A 20,048-nucleotide genomic window follows, 5' to 3' on the forward strand; every position below is an offset into this window, starting at 1 on the left:
TGGGGCCTGTTAAATGGGGCATGCATGTTGCAATAGAGGTGCAGTATTTACTGTGATTCAGTTTTTATTTTTCCAAAACTAATATGCATTTTAGCCACATCATATTGTGGAAGGGTATTCCAGGCCTGGTTAAATTATAATGGGTTTAGACTAAATTCTGACTGAAAAAAGGAACCAGTAGCTCCTGTTCTGAAAACGCTGCAGATGACGTAAAATCATGGCAACTGCTTCTAAAATTTAAATGAGCTTCATAAATTTACAGATATGTGAGTCTAATAAATTACTCCGTGCTAATGAGGAACACAGTAAGGCACTGCCTTGCGTTCATATGAAGGCAGCGCCACCAAGTGGTGAGGGCTTTAATGACAGCACGAATCGTATTTTGTCTCCCGTGTTTACACATAAACAGGACGATCCAGCCTGAGAGGTAATAATGAGGGCGAACACCCAGCAACACGAACAAGGATAATGTGTACGAAGTCACAAAAATGTAAATAGAGTTCATACAAACTCCACGTGTGCGCTTATTCAGCAAGTAGAAGCTAGTGCTTTCAACGTAATAAAATAATTCACAGAAGTCATTACAATTTCATGTTCAAGCCGTATATTTTCATTACGGTGTAGTACATTCTAGAGTTGACGTTTCCTACGCAATCTTGGTGCTGCTCTCTGATTGGCCAGGGAGGACCAGCACCCACCCCCCTACCGACCACTCCCCGTTCGCCTTTCCTCCACGTGACTCCGCTCGGCTCCTTCTGCAAAGTTAAAAACACACTTTGTTTATTGTGCAGGCTGTTTGCTGGGCTGCTCTCCGACTAATTAACCTGCGTTTTTCAACTCATCGCTTTGTGATTTTTTTTGGTCGTCCCAGTCGTTGAAGCTGAGAAGACCGCTCGTTGACATCAGCGTTTCAGGCTGTGTAATTCATTTTGAGCTTTATTCCCGTTTTTGTCCTGGCGGAGACCGCGCAGCGCAGAATAAAGCGATCCCATCTATTACCTGCCACTTGTCCACGAACTTCTCTGACAACACCGTTTGTTGTGCGGACGTCTGGCGTGCAGGTTTTTCGGGGTGGGGGGGATTTGTTGCAGCTGAACGCAGCTCGACGGGAGGAGCGCGTCGTGAGGACTTTTAAATCGAGCGTTTGGAGAGCGCCATGGCGACCGAGGTGAAATCGTGGTCCGCCGCTCCGCAGGCAGAGGGTGAGTGAGCGATCGGAGGTGCGCTCCGCCTGGTTCTTTTTGGTGCAAACCCCGCTGGGCCTGCAGCGCTCTCCCTTATCTATTGTCCATGCATGCTCCACCATGTGCTCGCTTAACGCCAGACGCACGCACACACACAGCGTAGCGCTTGCGCAACAATCCGTGCACATTGACGCAGCTTTGCGCACTCGACACAACAAGCGTGGCCGAATTCCATTTATTTCCCGAAGCCTTTTAGCAACTTTTATTCGGCGTTAGTTGACGTACTGCTTTTGCATTTAACCCTTTCGCGTTTCTGATTGGACGAGGCCAGAACGCTTACTTCCGCCTTGACAAGTCGTTGTTTGCACACACAGGCGCTGCTGCTCGGCGCATTTTTATACAGCGAGGCTTGTTTTTGAACCAGTGAACGCAACAAAACACAGACATGTTACGGACCCAGTTCGTCCTTCACCTGAATGTACCCCCTATGTGTCAACTTCTGTCACCTGAGGAACCTAAACCTTTATGTACACAGGAAATATTTATCGCATGAAATGGGATCATTTTCTGATGAGTTAACTGCCCGTAGGACAAATGGGCTCTCCATTTCATGATCAAGAAAACGAACAACAGGATGCCGTTTATTAGCAGATAAACACGGATGTGTACTTCCACCGGTCACAGTCACACAGTCGTCATCATTGAGCATTAATGAATGTGAATAATTATCTCGATCATTCATATCGCCTCTTCGCGGTGGCTTTTGTGATCGTGGCATGCTGGGATCCGAGCTTTCCTCCGTCTGGTGGTGACGTAGACATTTAACCTATAAGAGCCAGGAGGAAAGTCTTACATAATGTGTGCTGTGCGTTTAAATGTTGCATAAGATGAATATGGCGAGCTCAGTCCTCCAGCAGTTACAATGTATGAGGTGTGGTAAACACGACTGGACGACGAGATCTGCACAGCGATAAGTGCCTGTAACGCACCATGTGCACACAGCGCATGGTGCGTTGCAGGCAGGTTGTTAAAGCGTGTATGTGGGTCTAAAAGCAGCCAGTGCACAGACGGGCTTCGCTGACCCTCTTTCTCAAGGAGGCACGGCCACGCTTCATCGAGCTGATGAGTTGATCCACGCAGCCGGTCAAAGACTCCATTGTCTGGGCTGGAAGCGCAGCCGATTCTGAAGGAAAACAACTCCATTAGTTGCGAGTCTGTCTGGTCACTGAACTCACCAGTGTGGTACGAGATGGCATAGAAGGCTTTCTTTACTCACGCTCACTGAACCTTCCATTCAGGGGTGTTTTGGTTTCTAATTGTTTAATTAGGTGAACACTTCTATGAAGAAAAGACAATTGCGACCACCGATTTGTCGTGAGCAGACTCTGTTTCAGGTGTGAAGCCACGTGTGACCTGTGTCAGATAAATACATTTACTGCTCAACTTGGAAACCACTGGAGTCGTTGCTGATCTGCTCAACGAGATGGTGTCATCTGTTGCGAACCATCCTCCCCCATCAGTTTGCATTGAGGCTCAAGTTTAAGGACGCGACAAACCACCTGTGGGGAAGCGGCGGTGATAGGCTGATTGTTTGGATAAAGAAAAACGCTTATCAGGCCCAACGAGTGCACTGAGCAGCTGTAATCTGGGTTGTGCACCTCCCTCACTTTGTGCACTTTGTGCTGTTGCTCTGCAGCAGTTTCAGACGTTGGTCAAGAAGCACAGTCAGCGAAAGCTTCCATTAAATTAACACTGAGAACAGTTGAGACACTGTTATGTTAGAAGCGACTACCTTTAGTTTTAGTTCCTTATTGTGTGTGTGTGTGTGTGTGTGTGTGTGTGTGTGTGTGTGTGTGTGTGTGTGTGTGTGTGTGTGTGTCCATACTGTATGCACATTTAGGGTTTGTTTCTAGACCCAACGTTGGACGAGTCTCCTTTCATTAAATCAAATGACCGTTAAACCTCCTGCAGGTCCACACCCTTTTCTCCTCCAGCAGATAATCACATACCGAGGCGCTGTTCTGTGATTCCCCCCCCCCTCATGTCAAACTGCAGATGCTGAGTTGACCTTAGGAGGCGTCACACATGGGTTTTGCTCATGCATTTCCGCGTGTGGGTTGAAATCCAAACATTCGTCTTGTTTGTCTCCGTCTAAGCGTCGTGTTGCACAAATTAGCTTTAACCGGGTAATAAGGAGAAGGAAGTGTCTAAATGCGCAGCGGCGGGCTGTTGTGCCTTCTGTCGCGGGCGCCTCTCGTTGCAGACAGACGAGTCCGACAGGGCTTTTGCTCTGTTTACATTAAGTCGCCGTGTTCACCTAGTGACTGTAAGAGCTGCAGGAGCGTCAACGCAGAAGGGGGAGGTTTCTTCAAACAATAAGTGTGTGTGCGCTTTGTCTCCTGTTTCTCCAGCATTTGAAAACAAGTGTAAAAGGTCAAAGTTCAACGATCGTATGAAGCTTCACGCATCACACGTCACCTTATTGTAAATATGACCCTGACACAAAGATTTACTGACCTCTGACTGAGACCTGAGCTGTGCCGTTGTTACCTGCGTTGCACTGTAGACGGAGGCTTTTCTATTGATTATATCAGTCTGAATAACAAACCGCCCCATTGCCAAAGCCAGTTCCTGACTTCAAAACCTGTCCTGCAAATTTAATCCAACACTTAGTGTCTTACTTAGCTGTGTTCGCAGTGCTGGAAACTGGGTGTGAGTGTATGAAGCCACGTCCACACTGTCGCTCTCATTCATAAACCCTGCTACCGTGTGGACACCCACAACCAAACCCCTCAGCGCTGCCGTTCAGCCTCCGTGGGTGTGGAGAGCTCCCACACAGCATGTGGGCCAGAGGTCTGTGGGTGTTCCACTGGTGGGGGTGGACGTGCACGCTGACGTGCACGCTGACTGCGTTAATGCAGGTAATGCTCGGCCTTCAGTCGATCCGTGGCTTTAAAAAGGCGCTTGTTTTGCAACTCAACTCTTGGCACGCTGCTCCGCTCTTTATGCCTTCTCATTTTGTTGTGTTTTTTTTTTTTCCCCCTGCTCTCCTCCCATTGGCCGTCGGAGCGCTCGGCCGGCAGCCATTGGTTAGCTCCCAGTTTACAGCGCTGGCAGGCCCCGTGGCCTACGAAGGGGAAGGAGGGGATGACACATGGGCGGCTGTTTACAGACTTTGTCGAGGCCAAGGGCGCGGTGCTGCCCTCACAGGTCCACTCAGGGAGGCATCCTTCTCGGGCTAAACTCCGCTTCCTACATTCGGAGACTGGACTTCCCTACGTGTGCGTGTGCGTTGTGTTCCTGTAACCTCCAACCCGTGCGGTTCCTCAAACTGCTATGTGGCCGTGTGCACGAGGGACCTCGGTATTCATTACACCCCAGGGCGTCGCTCCCGCGCTCTCCTGCGGCCCCGCGGCATGTGATCGGTCGTGGAACCAAGAATACCATATGTAGTCACGTCCAATGCGTTCGCCGTGGACTCATCGCGAGACCGAGGAATAAAAAAAAATGACTGGTGTCAGCGTTTCTGCAGCATGTGTTGGCTCCCTCCTTTCCCTCACGCCTGCAGGAACACTCCTGTCCCAGCTCATGTTGTTGCTGCTCGACTCTTCCCAGACTTTCTCCAGTAATTAATTTGAGGTTCCTATTCCTGTAAATATCGGTTTTCCAAAACATACTGTGCATTACTTGAACCTTTGACCCACTTTGCAGCTGGTGAGTGTTGCACGTGTGTGTGTGCGAGTTTTCTCCACCGTCTTCCTGTTATGTTTTGGGTGGTATGTGACCTTAGGGTTATACATGGGGACGTGGCTCTAGTGCTCACAGCAGGAATTGGGTTTTGGTCTGAGCTGCACTTGTAGTTTAATGTTGTTGCTGCAGTTTTATTAACAGTTGTATAGTGAGCATGTTGGATCCAATCCAGACATGATTGGGAAACCAGTCCTTCTTACATAATAACACCACTTTCTCCATCCATGAAGCACCACCTGCAAACAGCAAACAACCCTTGTTCAGCAGAAGTGACTTTGCCTGTTGTTGTTGTTGTTGTTGTTGTTGTTTTGAGCACATTCAACTCTCTGACTTCAGGCATGTTCTCGACCGACGACAACGCGGCGCCGCCGGCGACCCGTCCCTACAGCGACGACGAGGATGCGCTGAACGAGGCGGAGGTGAACGGCAACTGGACGCCCCAGGAGAAGGCGCTCCACGAGGCGCGGCTCAAGGCCAAAGCCAAGCGCCGCCTGCGCAAGTCCTCGTCGCGCAACTCCACCAGCGAGTCCTTCTCCGAGTCGGGGGAACCGGCGGCAGGGGACCCGCACAGCCCCAAGGGCAAAGTCGCCACCAACGACCGCAAGTCCAGGACGGGCAAGGGTCGAGGCCTGCCCAAAAAAGGTACGAGCAGCCATTTCACGACGCGGTCGAGTTTGGGCTATAGCTTAGATGCAGACCCCTCCCCTGTCTGTGACCACAGAGCAGATCACCTCAATATAAACAGTGATTGTTTTTTGTCTAGAGTGGCAACTAGTTTGTCATAAAACAGCATTTACAGCCTGCCTTTCATCTATAACATAGTATGTAGAATATATAACATTATACTAATGTGATTGTCTGCAGGAGGAGCCGGAGGTAAAGGAGTCTGGGGGGCTGCTGGGATGGTTTATGAAATCGAGGAGCCTGATGCCAGAGACCCCAACTATGATGAATCTGCCCAGGTGAGTGAATGGGCCGGACATGACATTCATGCTGTGTCCAGTCAGTGGACGTGTGTGTGGGTTCCAGTGGGAACTGCCAGACTGTTTTGTAGAGGAGTCAAACTAGCTTTTCCAACATGCTTATACAACACGCCTGCTCACATGACGTCCCCTCCAGATGGCCCCGTCCCATCACAATCAACAGTATTTTCAATCTTTAACCCCGTTATCAGGCGAATGCTCTGCATGGTGCAGGAGGCAGAGTTTGTTTGACCCCGTGAATTGTCACGTTGTCTGAATGTCACTTGTAGGAGTAACAACCGACTGGGCCTTTAAACAGGAGGAGAACTGTAATGGAAAGGTGTCGTGTTCAAAGGGGAAGTGGAACAGAGTGGTACAGAAAAATACATGGGGCGTGTGAAACTGGAAACACACTGAGGGGGATCACCTGATGAGGGGGCAGGTCGTCCTGCTGGAGAAAATGACACGAGACAAGAATGCTTTAAGACAACTTATATGTCTTGTTTAACCGATCCTCAATTTAAAAGGAAAAAAAAAGAAAACTGATCTCCATTTTAAGCTAAATTATTGTGTATGTCTGCAGAATGTTTGAGCACAGTTGCCTCTTTGTCTGCTTTGACTGGTCACTGTTCAGCAGTGACTGGACTTGAAAACAGACACAGGAAATCAACATGTTGGAGTTTAATGTTTTCCAAAAGGTGCAAACAGTGGAGTAAGAGTTTATATTTTTGTTTTTTACTTAATAAAACTGTACAAAGGAATTGAAAGGTAGTTCTACTTGTGTTGAATTAGTTTTCCTGGTCAAGCAGAAACTTTAGACCAGTGAGTTAGACCAGTTCATGATTCCTGTTGTAGACATCTGACTGATGGTGTTTGTCCTCAGGGAGACACGGTGTATGAAACGGTTGTGCCAGAGGTGGATGAGAGGGAGCTGGAAAAAATGGTCAACCCCATCGTACAGGAGTACTTTGAACACGGAGACACGAAAGAAGTGGAGGTTTGTGGCTTCAGATGACGCTGGTTTATTTGTTGCAGACTATGGATTATTAGATTTTTTTTTTTGAGGCCAACGTTCTCTTCTGTTCTCAGATGCTGCTGAAGGAGCTTAACCTGGGCTTGCACAAATTCGAGTTCTCCTCCCAGGCTCTGTCCCTGTCCCTGGAAGGCAAGGCCAGCCACCGAGAGCTGACCTCCCGCCTGCTCTCCGATCTGACCGGCAAGCTGCTGTCACAAAGCGACATGGCCCGCGCCTTCGACAAGATGCTCAAAGAGCTGCCAGACCTCATACTGGACACACCCGAGGCCCCTCAGGTAGAAGCGAAGAGCCCACTAGCGGTCTGTTGGTGTAGCTATGATTATGCTGTGTGGAGACATGCGCTAAATGAGGTTCGGTTTTTAACGTGAACACACATCTCGGCCTCAACGACTGTCCGGTCTCTCTCTTGATGCTTTCAGATGTTGGGCCAGTTCATAGCGAGAGCCATTGCAGATCACGTCCTCCCCATGTCCTTCTTGGACTGTTACAAGGGCAAAGTGGACTGTGATCACGCCAGGTGAGTCAAGAAAAACTGAATCCGCCTGCAACTTCTGGAAAAGAAAACCTAAAATGCGCCACCTCTGTTGTTTTAAGGTGAATGTATCCTGCTAAGTGTGTGGGCAGGTGATTTAACAACTGATTAAAGAAGCAACAGAAACGCTTCTCTGGCTTTTGTGGAGAAACAGATGGAGGGACAGTCTTTTTTTTTTTCTTTTTTTTTTTTAATACATTTGATGTTGATATATTGTGTAGCTTATTTGCATATACATAATGTAGTAATTGTGTTCTCTATTACTTTTCCCAGAGTGGCATTAGACCGTGCTGCAGTTCTCCTAACTATGAAGAGGGAGATGGTCCGTCTAGATAATGTCTGGGGTGTGGGTGGAGGCCTGAGACCTGTCAAACATCTCGTCAGAGAGGTGGGCACCTTGTCCTATTGAAAATAATAGATGCAGATGCAACTATGAGCTGTTGAAGGACAATGTTGTTTTTATTGACCATCTCATTTTGAAATCATGCTGCATAAACAGAAGGCAGAGATGCATGCTGGGTAGAGAGCCACACGCCAGCCCTCTGCTGTGTCAGCAGAACATGCCCCCCCTTACAAACACACACACACACACACACACACACACACACACACACACACACACACACACACACACACACACACACACACACACACACACACACACACAGTGTGGTTTATCATTATTCCTCCATGATCTTCTAGTGTTTCTCTGCTCATGTGGGTGACGAGAGTGTGGGAGTTTCAAGTGTACATGTTGTTTGAAAGTGTAAGTTACGCAACATTGGATTATGTGACTGTTTAGAGATGCGAGACTGGTGCATCTGTATGTCCTCAGTCATACAGCCTTATATAAGCCTCGGTATCCCTCAGACCCTCTGGCTCCCCTGTCCACTTTTGATTTCCTGCCTGGATGTGCAGCCGCAGGGGGAGAGTGGGTAACTGGAGGAAGCACGGGACCAATTCACGCCCTCTCATTTATTGAGTGTCTTCATCGTTTTTAGTCTTAATTATGCATCTCCATCTTGCACCTTCCTCCTGTTGTTCTATTCTTGATGCTCAGAAAGTTGAACATTTCCTACGCACAGCAAATGTGACACGTTTGTGTAGTCTTTTCATCTTATTGCTCCATAAATAGGTATAATTGATAGAGTGCCTGTTGTTGTACGTGCAGCTCAGCAGTGAGTGGGTAATAAATAAACAGGTAGAGCAGACGATTGAAGCACAGTTCTGAATTTTCTGATGTATTTTTGATGCGTCTGCCAGCTCACATTTCTCCAGGTAGTTCAGGTTATTGCTGTACTAAAGCTCCTCTTATATAACTTGATGAAAATACTTGGGAAGACATGCAGTGTCACTCTTCATAGAGCAAACAGCCCACTGTCTGTTACATTACAAATCACCACTCGCTGTCTGTTACTGGCTTTGTACAAACGCCTGACATGCCTTGGTTTGTGTGTTTCAGATGAACCTTTTGCTTAAGGAGTACCTGGTGTCAGGAGACGTGTTGGAGGCTGAGCGCTGTCTGCGGGACCTTGAAGTCCCCCACTTCCACCATGAGCTGGTCTACGAGGTACAGAGGAAAACTAATCATCTACAGCCTTGAACGTGACCAGTTATCTAAGGAAGAGCAGCCCCTCAGGAAATTCTTATATTTCTATTTTAACAGTTGAACCAAATTCAACCAATCCCATGAAATTCAGTTCCTCAATTCCGATTAACTGAAAGAGCTGTAAGAAAAGAAAGTTCCTCTATCTGTCGTTTAATTTATATATGTATAAGTGAAATAGACAAATTCTCTTCAGGGACTGGTGCTATTCTTTGAAATAAACGGTGTTAACAGTTGAAAGTGCAATAATTCTTTTACTTTTGCAGTCGGAGCCTGATTTGTATACATATTTTAATAAAATCAGGCCTCCTTCCTTGTTCTGCATCATGTCTGACGTCTGTAATGTGGATGCAAACACTGCCACCATGTGGTCAAATATGCAAGGTCACATCTCCAGAGGACAACGGGCGTCGCAGTGTACGAACCTTTCCACTTGTGTAAAAACGCGCCTCTCATCAATGTTGTGTTGTTGCAGGCCGTTGTGATGGTGCTGGAATCAAAGGGAGACACTGCCAGTCATGTGATGATAAAGCTGCTGCAGTCCTTCTGGAAAACAGGCCTCATCACTGTGGATCAGATGAACAGGGTCCGTAGACATTTTGAAGCTCACAGGACTAGAATGATCCATTTAATAAAGACTCTAACGCTGACACGCTTACACACGTGTTCCAGGGGTTCCAGCGCGTTTATGACGAGCTGCCTGAAATCAGCCTTGACGTGCCACACGCCCACTCCATCATGGAGAGCTTTGTGGATCTCTGCTACCAGGAGTCCGTCATCACCAAACAGCTGAGGGATGCCTGTCCCTCCAGGTGGGTTTGTCAGCCTTTTATAACTTTGAATTAAACTACTTTTTAAGATTTGTGGGGTTTTTTTCTGATAACAAATTTCATTACTGGATTAAAATCATCATACCACATGTCTTAATGACCCAAATGCAAATATGTAATGATCATAAAAGTATTAGAGATTTGTTAAAATTTGCCCAGTAATTTCCTACACAATCAGTTTAAGGAGAATTATCCAGATGTGTAGAAATCCCAACAGAGCTTTAAAGAAGTGATAAAAGAAACTGTCAAGCTTTTTGTACATATTTGACTCAATCGACCAGTGTTGGTTTAGGTTTTTTTTATTCTTCATACGTTTCAGTGTCAGTCAGATGTGCATATCATATACTAACATGCCTCAAACTGTGTTTCTCCATCAGAGGACGAAAGCGTTTTGTAAGCGAAGGAGATGGAGGACTGATCAAGAACTAGAAGAGGAGCTGAAGGAGGGGAGGGGGGCGTCTACGGCCGCGCCGCCGGTTTAAAGTCCCTTGTTCCTCTCCTGATAATGTTGTCGTAACACAAACCAGCATTGACGTTCAGTGAAAGTAGAAGGAAGAGTGGCCTGGGTGTTCAGTTCTCTTCACCTTGTTGATCACTGTTTGTGATGGTTTTTTTTCTTTTTTGTAAGAATATTTTTTTTATTTTGGAGGTTCTGCCCCTCTTGCCTCAGTCTTTGTACCCATTTGTCAAAAAGCGGACAGGTTGGGTTTGACGAAGACGAGTCTGTTCAGTTTTGCTCTTGCTTTGTCTTAGCTGTTGCCACACCTCTGTTTTACATGTGCTACTTAAAAAAACAAAAAAACAGAACCTAAAAGTCAGATCATATTGTTTGTGACCACTTGACAGTGTAGCTTGACCAAGGATCTTACATGTATTGTCCCACAAATGAATTGAATTTATTTTGATTACTTGGTTCAAGTGGTTCTATTTATCATTTATACATTTTTTTGTTTTTTTTCCTCCATTTGCATTTACTTTGAAAAAACAAAGAAGTTTAAGCAAGAGGCAAAAAGACTTGTAAAGAATAAACTGGAGTTATTATATTTAATAATAACAATTAAACGAGCAATATTTTGAGCACTCTGATTTTGCTTGCACTTAATGAATCTACAGCCACGGCTAGCAGTGGGTTATCTAAAAATTACAAAACCAAACCTACTGCAGGGGCAGGAAAAAAATTATCCAGAAAGGTCCTAAAGCTTCAAATCTGGCAACCTCAGTTTTTCTTGAAAAGCATCTTCTTAAAACACATTCAGATGTTTCTGTCATTATCTAACAGATTTAAACGTTGACCTAAGTTAATAATGTGGATAAGAAGTATTTTTCATTATTAAGAGGCAACAGTACTTGTGAAATAGTAAACTTGTTTTACTTAGGGACTTCGGTCGGAGCAGGTGTTCACATGTCACACGTGTCAACGAAAAGCGGCTTAAGGCCAAGTTATGGTACGTGCAGTTGGACGCCTGTGTCCTGGTCACAGCTTTTTGCCTACTGTGTAAATAACGGATAGAGGGAAATTTGTGAAATGGTTGACATTCAAACAAGTGTAACTCAGTACACGGTCATTCATGCATGCAGCTATCCACCATCAAATACAGACTATATTGATGTTTTGCATTCAGTCATATTTGTACTATTGATTTATTTTGGATCAGCAAACTGTTCACAACACACTGCCCCACAGAATAGGTTCATTTTATATATTTCAATAAAATGACATTTCCCTCTAAAACGTTACGCTTCTGTTTTTTTCCCTTTTAATTATTTTTCCTTCGGGGTTTTGCACGCGCAAAAGGTTAGTTGGTGAAGACCCAATCGTGACGCATCAGTTCTCCCCCAGCGGCCAAAAAACAGAAGCCATTTTGTCTAATACGTCACAACGTGAAAAACAACATAATAAAGCATACACTTCTGACCTGAAACTTGCTGTACCAATGTATTTTACTAATAAATAATAACGTGTGGCGGATTATCGGCTTTGATCTATGTTAAAACAAAAATTAAAAGCCAAACTAAAAATTATACAGTACCTTACCGAAATCGTGTTCATGTACTTTCAAATACTGTTTTGTAGGTTGCTTGTGGAATAAACAGTGTAAAATCTAGACGTTAACCCATATTTTTTTTTTAAAAAAAGGTTTACCTTGTTTTTTGCCGACATTACGTGAACGCAGCACAGAGAGCGGAGTACACGTCAGTGGAAGCGAGCGTAAACCCGGAAGTGGCTGGTAAGCTAGCAACAGAGAATGGTCATCTGAAATTCTGTTGTTTTGACAGGTTAGTGGTCGTTTGCTCAATGAACATAAAGCTGGAATTGCGTGCGGGTGCCATATTTAATAACTGCTAGTCCATCGAAGCAGTATTATATCGCGACAGCCGATCTTTATCGCTATATCTAGTGACAGCATTGCGATACCAATCCTGCTAGCGTGCAGCCTGCAAGCAGCGCTGCGATGGTGGGGCGCAGCGGGGAAACAGGTGTCGGTAAAGGTCCCGTTATCTGTGCGTAGATAAGTTAAATCGATCAGATAGTCGATGGTGTCAAACCCAATGTGCGCCATCAAACACCAAGGTCCATGTGAGCTAATGCGAATTTCATGCCTCAGCTGACGATATGTATGTATATGTTAACGTTACAGCGTAAATGCACAAATATAAGTTTAGAACAAAGCTAAGCTTTTATCGCAAGAATAGAGGAAATGTGTAATATACGCACTTGAAGGAGTTACTATACAAGTTACTCTAGTACTTACCATTTGAATGTCTTTTTGTCTGTTTCGTTCTCTACAATAAAATAGAACAGCACAGGTCATGTCCCACATTAGTCAAATTTTAAAACACAGCTCATGCGTTACACTGAAACATTTCCTCCTGTTGTCTCCAGCACCAGAAGTGCAGGATGGGTAGGCAGAGGAAGAGGGTTGGCACCGTTGAAACTGCTCCTCTCCAAAGGAAAGATGAGAAGCTCTCCACGTTTCACCGCAAGGACAAGAAAAAGAAAGTTGATATTGGAAAGGTCTTCATCAACATCTCCATTGGACTTTGCATCTTCAGCCTAATCTGGTTCTTTTACGCACTGTACATGCGGTCCAGCCTGGCCAGGCGGGTGGTGACTCTGCACCCGTCACCTCCTGTCCTGGATGCAAATAGCACAAGTGCCAAGGTTTCCCCAGAGCGGTTCTGGGGCTCGTACAGACCTCAGGTCTACTTTGGCATGAAAACCAGGAGTCCCAAGTCAGTTGTGACAGGTGAGTAAAGATAATTTGACATATGGGCAGTTTTTCTGTGATATAGGGTGCATTGTTTGTACTGTATTACCAACTTTAACCCTTTTCCCTTTTCCATCTTGACAGGGATGATGTGGATGCGTCAGTTTTCTGATACAGACGTAAACTTGAGGCACACTTGTGAGCAGGGGGATCGTTTGCAAGGCTATGGCTGGACAATGCATGATGGGATTAATTTTGGTGTGCAAGAGATCCGAGACAATGATTTCACTCTCACCACAGAGTTTGTCAAGAGAATGGGAGGGGATCATGGAGGAGACTGGACCTGGAGAATCACTGCCAAGCAGCATGTGAGTTGATGTCTGATGTTATCTACACATCTTTACTTATGTGCGCTTGCTTCCTTACATGAATTAAACTCTAGCCAAAGGTATCACAGTTAATAGTTGTATGTAAAGTGCTTATATGATGCATAATTCATTTATTTTTACCCACCAGAGTGCTGCGCCTCAAGCACCAGTGATCTCCCTGATGTTCTATGCAGCAGCAGACACACAGGGCTCACTGGAGGCTCAAGTGGAAGAGAGAAACCGCCTCGCTTCAATCACTGGCTCCTCAGAGGAGCTTGGGAACTTCAAGATCACCTTTCGAAAACCTGTAACAGGGGAACAATCCAGTGCTAAATATGCCAGGTAAATGCATAAATGAGTGAGTGTTGAGTGGTAAAGTTAGCAGTACCATCAAAAGTAAGCATTCATTAAAAGGAAGATGACAGAAATAACCTGCAATACATATGAATGACCCCAAAAAAGGTTTACATGACATTTCCAGCATCAAGGTCTGGTCACACTGGTCACACTGGTCACACTGGTCAAACTTTGCACAATACCAATTTTTTGATGTGCTGTGATCCTACTTTACTAATAGAGTAAAAATCAATGCAACCGCTAGATGGCAGCAAAAGCAGAATTGTTACCCATTGTCTTGTAATTTTCCTGCATTTAGGACAGTAGATTTTTATTTATATAATACATTCTTATTGTTCTAAGATATTTAGACCATGTGCCGTGATCAGCTCATTCACACCTCTGTGTTTTGACTTTTGGGTCTACCTACTTGAACAACCACTTCTAGCGATAGAGGCCACAGGAAAACAGGTCTTTTATTAACCAGTGAAGGTTCTTGAATACCTTTAGGAAAAAATAAATAATATTACATGTGTTAGTCACAGTCACTGCCAGCATTTCACACTTGTGCGAGAGCCAGGGAAGACAAGCAGAGCAAAACAGAAAGGTAAAGTATGCCCTGCTAGAAATGACAAGAATTCTGTGAATTATCATAGGAAGACAGGAGACATGGTGTAAGTGTCAAGTTAAAATTTTCTTACTATCTTAACCTTCAAGTAATTAATATAGCATGAGATTAACACCAACATACAGTGTTACAAGCCTATATAAAAACTCTTTACTACTATTTCTTTTACTGTAGCTAGTGCCCTCAAGATTACTTCTATGGTAGTAGCTGAGGTAAAACATACTTTAAAGGTAAGTCTCTTTGTCATATTTCCAAACACTCAAGAGTTAATGTTTTATCTTTTCAGTTACAACCACCTACAGACTGTGTCTCCAGGTTTGGAGAAGCTGACAGACATTGTGAAGCACAGCCTAAACCGTAGGTTTGTCTACAGCCCCCCCTCTGGTGAGAAGAGGCATTACATTGCTGTAGACACATACAGACCTCCCCATAATCCAAACCAACAGAACCCTGCTGACCCGAGGAAAGAGAGCGACTTCGTGGTCCACCAGGTGACTGTCCAAACACCGTTTCAGATTGAAGTTCTGTTTGAGTCCGGGAGCTCTCGCGATCGTCCCAATCAACTCGTGGGCTCTGTCATGACTGAGGAACTGGAGAAGAGGAAAGCTGAGTTTGACTCAAAGTTTGAAGAGACATTTGGACTTAAGAGCAAAGGTTTTAGCCAGGCACATATAAAATTTGGCAAGGCAGCACTGAGCAACATGCTTGGTGGAATGGGCTACTTCTATGGCCAATCAGTGGTGCAGTCAGTGTACAATGAGTACCCGCTGCTGTATCCTGAAGGTGCTTTATTCACGGCTGTCCCATCACGCTCCTTTTTCCCTAGAGGATTCCTCTGGGATGAGGGCTTTCATCAGCTACTGCTGAGTAAGTGGGATCCCCAGGTGACACGGGAGTCTATTGGGCACTGGATAGACCTGATGAATGTAGAGGGCTGGATTCCCCGTGAGCAGATCCTGGGAGATGAGGCTCTCAGTAAAGTCCCGTCTGAGTTTGTAGTCCAGCGAAACGAAAATGCCAACCCCCCTACTCTCTTTTTAGCCCTTCAGGAACTTATTGAACAGCACTCTGCTAATCTCGACAAGGCATCATCTCAACCAACGATGCACTTCCTCCAACGCCTCTTCCCCAAACTGAAAACATGGTTTGAATGGTACAATACAACACAAACAGGACCCAAACCCAACTCCTACCGCTGGCGCGGTCGGGACAAGGACACAAATCTGTTTCTCAATCCAAAAACCTTGACCTCTGGGTTGGATGACTACCCTCGAGCATCACACCCCTCAGCAGAGGAGAGGCATGTGGACCTATACTGCTGGATGACCTTGTCTTCAGGCATCATGGCGAGCATCGCTCAGCTTCTAGGTGAACCCCACCAGGACTACGACATCTTGCACCAAGTTCTCAGCGACAACAATCTGCTCAATGAGCTGCATTGGTCAGAGCAGCTGCATGCCTTCAGTGACTTTGGCAACCACACCGAGGACGTGTCCTTGAAGCAGGAAAAGGTGTATGTACCCCACGGACAACCTCGTCATCAGATCCCAGTGGCTCGCATAGTGCGCTCGGTCCGTGGGAAACCGGAGCTGCAGTACGTTAACGCTTTGGGTTATGTTAGCTTGTTCCCCTTCTTGCTGCACATCCTCCAGCCTGACTCACCAAAACTCGAACATATCTTCCGAGACATGAGGGACTCCAACAAGCTGTGGACCCCCTACGGCCTGCGTTCGCTCTCTAAGGTCGATCCTTTGTATATGAAGCGAAACACCGAACACGACGCTCCCTACTGGAGGGGCCCTGTGTGGATTAACATCAACTATCTGGCAGTGAGAGCCCTCCATCACTACAGCAACACAGAAGGGCCCTACAAAGAAAAGGCCTCTGCCCTTTATGAGGACCTCAGGACTAACATTATCAACAATGTTTACAGACAGTATGTCGAAACAGGGTTTATCTGGGAGCAGTACAATGACCGAACCGGTAAGGGCCAAGGAAGCCACCCCTTCACTGGCTGGTCAGCTCTGACAGTTTTAATGATGGCTGAACAGTATTGATACTGTAGCCCCCCCAAGCCTTGTTTTTGGAGATATTGGCCTTTATTTGTCTTGATGTGACTCCAGCAGCAACACAATGAGGTTAGAATGTAGAACTATGTCCATTAGAAAAACAGACTTCCATGATGACATCAGCCTCTCTTTACAATAACAGGGTTCACACTGATGCTCTCAGTAGTGCAGGTGCAGCTACCCCGTCTTTGCCTCCTGTGGAGCCAAGTACTGTCTAGTGCTACGCTTATGTACTTGAGATGCATTAGACTTGATGAAATCACAATCCTGACCAATTCGCACGCCTGCATCTGCTTCTTCAGCAGACAGACGTGTATTTCTTCCTAACAAGCAGGGAACTGGGACATCAGATTATTTTTAAATGAATATGTTTTATGAGTTTGGTCAACTGGCAAAGAAAAGGCTTTAAAGTTCACTTTCACAAGTTTCACTTGACAAATAAGGGTCATTATCTTTTAACTGTGCCATTTTTGTTTAAATCTTATTTGATCTTCTTCTTTTTTCTCTTCCTTAAAGGTCATTTTGTTAAAGTCAGCATTTTTAAAGCTACTGCTTTATATGGCAGCCATATTTTGTATACATATCACCTGTTGTTGACCTGCCAAGAAGCACAGCACTGACTGTAAAATTGGCCCTGCTTTGTTAAACAATAAATGGTTTCAGTAATTTAGTCTTAATGTGCTTTTTGAGGGAAATTTTTACCTATAAGTTATTATCCAACCCTGTAACTGTAATTTGTGGCTTGTGCTCTACTTTCTAATTAGAGTCGTTACGGCTTGAACCCTGACACTGTAATTGGAGATGTCCGGATATAAGATGAATCTCTTGCAGGTTGCTCCCTATTAATTGCTCTTTGCACTTTCCCACTTGTCAGTTAATAATTTAGAACTGGCTTTATGGGAAGTCATGGTTAACCTAAAATGCCCCGTCTACATGAGCAAGCAATGAGTATAGGGTTTGAGGGGAATGTGTAAACAGCCGGAATAGTAAACAGTTGATATACAGTTAGAAAATATGAAAATGACTTGCTTTAAGTTCCAGTAATTGGCATCAACAGTCCCTATGTTGCTAACGAGTTGATGCTAGAGGGTATTTTTTTGCAGCATGTAGCTCCTCACCTGTTCAATGCAGATGCAAGCTCCCCACTATCAGTCAAAACAGCCTGTAGATTCAACAGTGCCCTTAAGTACAGCGTCCTGGTCCTCCTCCTTTTGTCAGATGGCACATTTGAAGGCCTCTAGCTGACGTCAATCTGTTGCAAGTGTTTTTTTTTTCCTGCAGGGTTTCCATGGAGCGCACTTGTGCTGGCTCGGTGCTTAATTAGCTAACATCAGAAAGGATGGAGTGTACATGGTAAATTCTTTTCACTCCTTGACATATGGTGGCATACATTCACGGACCGGGCTGTGCGGTGGCAATGTTCTTATTAATACTCTGACCCCAAACATAGACGGCGACACTCAGCACACTGGTGCCGGCTCTCCGTCCGTGTGCACGACCACTGGGTTCCAACCTCTGGACGTTTATGAATCCTTTGAATGGGCGAGATGTGTAGTTGTATAGTCGAAGGCTTAGCGTGGTGCATTGAGGTTGCATGACTAAAAATAGAGCCTCTGTCAGTTAGCAGAGCAGCAGATAGCCTGTGAAGCTGCAGGCTGGTAGATCCAGTCACAGTCTCGGTTTTCTCCTTTATGTCCAATGTACGTTCTATAAATGAACTCCAAATTAACCAAAATGACGAAAGGTAAACTCTTCCAGTATTTTTATATGAGGTATATTTTCCAGACTTTTTGTGAGTTTAGGATCCACAAACCAGCGTGCAATGTGTGTAATTACCTTCTGGCTCAGTCGTGGGAGACACGAGTTCATCATTTGACCCTCTGACCTGTTAGCGCAAAGCGCTGTATCAGGAGACTCTGACACAGATGAGCCATATCCTCTGCCTTTTGCCGTGTCTCTCACAGGAAATGGATTCCACATCCCCTCAATGCAACTACAGTCGAAAATGCATTTATTTCTTTGAAGAGTGTGGACAATCTGTGTGACTAAAGCACTCAGTGCGCAATCCATCCCCCTCACCCAAGACCCTTTTTCACAGTGAGATGGGATAATAGCCAAACAGCATCAGAGCTAACTAATGTGACTGCATAATAAACAGATGAGTCAGGGACTGCTTATTTGCATATCATTCCAACCTTATCAAAGCGTCCATATTCTGTGATCGCCTGCTACCAGTCAACTGACCAGTGTCCGAATGGCCTCTGTGCTACAAGAATAGATTTTTGGAACATTGTGCATCTGCGGAGTCATTATAAAGTTGTCTAATATTTGCAGGAACCCCCGTTGCCTCTTTAGTGCCGACTCCCGTACTGAATGTAATTACTGGGAACTTATGCTAGAGGGAGCTAATTAATAAGGCATTTGAGAGTGGGAAAGAGGGTTTTTGAATACAGCTTAGCTATCATTTTACTTACAATGGAGAGCTACTTAGAATTAAAGCAGTATAAGTGGATAATTATGCTAATGGCTCGGTTTAGATAGAAGATATGTTGGCAGGCTGTATTTCTAGATGAGCGCGGCTCCTGCATTAGAGCCGCTCTCACACAGGTTCTCAGTGCGTATGTGGGCTTGTATGTTCATATTATCTGGAGATGTCAGATGTTTTGTCCCGAAGCAATGTGATTATATGTGTGTTCTTTTTTTTCTGCTCTCTCACTCGAGTAAACAAGGCTTCTGGGTAAACTGACTATGAACTTTTGCTTCTTGTGACGTGTGCATTTTATTCTGTCTTCTGTGAGCCCGGTGGCCATGAACTGCTTAATGTGTCAATTTTGATTAGCTCACCGCATGTCAGCGTTGATCACGGAACTCCGGCTTTGACATCACTGGCCTCTCAGGACCGCGCAACTGTGTTTGAAACCAAAACAGCGAGCCTTCCCGTCTTTATTTAATTCAGCCGCCATCAGCATCATCATCCACACTGTCCTGATTGCTGTTTATACTTGTGTCCTTCTATAATATACCCTCCAGGATCCCGCATCTCCTGTTCTCCGTACCCTGTCGCTGCCCCCCCCCCCCCTCGAAGCCTGCTACTAAGCACCAACTCAGCCAACATAGGTCTATGCATGTTATGTAAGGCCCACTATAAATAGGTTCACCCAGGATCTTTTGTCTTTACCTGATTCGCTCTTAGCCCAACAGTTTTTATTTCTGGAGAGAGCTGTGGAAGCTAGTGCAATGTAGAGCTGGCCGTTTCCATAGTTACTTTTGTTAGCTGCAAGCTCTTAAAATTCTTCATCTGTTTCCTCACATGTCTGCTGTTAGCTATTTGTTTGAGTCTGTTTGCATTGCACGTCCCCATAATGAATGTATGTGCACCAGTAACGTAGTGGTGGAAACAGGGCTTTGTAATTATTAACATTCATATTTTTTGTTGTTGTACACGGTGTGGTGTGACTGGATGGAAGAAAGAGCAACAAAAAACAAAAAAGAAATCAGTGTGGGTGCAGATGAGTCACAGACTAGAATATGTAGACCT

At 45.2% G+C, this 20,048-nt stretch overlaps 2 protein-coding genes across 5 annotated transcripts; both read left to right on the forward strand.

The window, feature by feature from the left end:
• The first annotated feature begins 752 nt into the window (after positions 1-752).
• pdcd4a (programmed cell death 4a) lies at positions 753-11,632 on the forward strand. Of its 2 annotated transcripts, none has more exons than XM_029148866.2 (11): positions 753-1,202; positions 5,271-5,576; positions 5,799-5,896; positions 6,780-6,893; positions 6,986-7,207; positions 7,352-7,449; positions 7,738-7,852; positions 8,927-9,034; positions 9,546-9,656; positions 9,743-9,882; positions 10,278-11,632. In XM_029148866.2, the coding sequence occupies exons 1-11, from the start codon at positions 1,157-1,159 to the stop codon at positions 10,327-10,329; spliced, it is 1,410 nt and encodes a 469-aa protein (XP_029004699.1). In that variant the 5' UTR covers positions 753-1,156; the 3' UTR covers positions 10,330-11,632. The 2 variants fall into 2 exon arrangements, with proteins under 2 accessions (XP_029004699.1, XP_055365330.1); XM_055509355.1 differs by lacking the exon at positions 753-1,202 and adding an exon at positions 4,379-4,898.
• Positions 11,633-12,063: 431 nt separating this feature from the next.
• On the forward strand, positions 12,064-17,288 carry mogs (mannosyl-oligosaccharide glucosidase). 3 transcript variants are annotated; one of them, XM_029148845.3, is made up of 5 exons: positions 12,064-12,128; positions 12,785-13,148; positions 13,254-13,477; positions 13,626-13,819; positions 14,728-17,288. In XM_029148845.3, exons 2-5 carry the CDS (start codon positions 12,800-12,802, stop codon positions 16,496-16,498), a joined length of 2,538 nt encoding a protein of 845 aa, XP_029004678.1. In that variant the 5' UTR covers positions 12,064-12,128; positions 12,785-12,799; the 3' UTR covers positions 16,499-17,288. The 3 variants fall into 3 exon arrangements, with proteins under 3 accessions (XP_029004678.1, XP_029004666.1, XP_029004687.1); XM_029148833.3 differs by having other exon boundaries at positions 12,070-12,177; XM_029148854.3 differs by lacking the exon at positions 12,064-12,128 and adding an exon at positions 12,244-12,384.
• Positions 17,289-20,048: the final 2,760 nt, after the last annotated feature.

Source organism: Betta splendens, chromosome 1, assembly GCF_900634795.4.
Source record: "Betta splendens chromosome 1, fBetSpl5.4, whole genome shotgun sequence".
NCBI classification, from domain to species: domain Eukaryota; kingdom Metazoa; phylum Chordata; class Actinopteri; order Anabantiformes; family Osphronemidae; genus Betta; species Betta splendens.

What these genes read in the sequence shown, in the direction of transcription:
- pdcd4a (XM_029148866.2), top strand. Translation starts at nt 1,157, where the DNA reads ATGGCGACCGAGGTGAAATCGTGGTCCGCCGCTCCGCAGGCAGAGG. An exon ending in ACTATGATGAATCTGCCCAG is followed by an intron (nt 5,897 to 6,779) that starts GTGAGTGAATGG and finishes GTTTGTCCTCAG; the next exon opens with GGAGACACGGTGTATGAAAC. An exon ending in ACCATGAGCTGGTCTACGAG is followed by an intron (nt 9,035 to 9,545) that starts GTACAGAGGAAA and finishes GTGTTGTTGCAG; the next exon opens with GCCGTTGTGATGGTGCTGGA.
- mogs (XM_029148845.3), top strand. Translation starts at nt 12,800, where the DNA reads ATGGGTAGGCAGAGGAAGAGGGTTGGCACCGTTGAAACTGCTCCTCTC. An exon ending in GAATCACTGCCAAGCAGCAT is followed by an intron (nt 13,478 to 13,625) that starts GTGAGTTGATGT and finishes TTTACCCACCAG; the next exon opens with AGTGCTGCGCCTCAAGCACC. An exon ending in TCCAGTGCTAAATATGCCAG is followed by an intron (nt 13,820 to 14,727) that starts GTAAATGCATAA and finishes TTATCTTTTCAG; the next exon opens with TTACAACCACCTACAGACTG.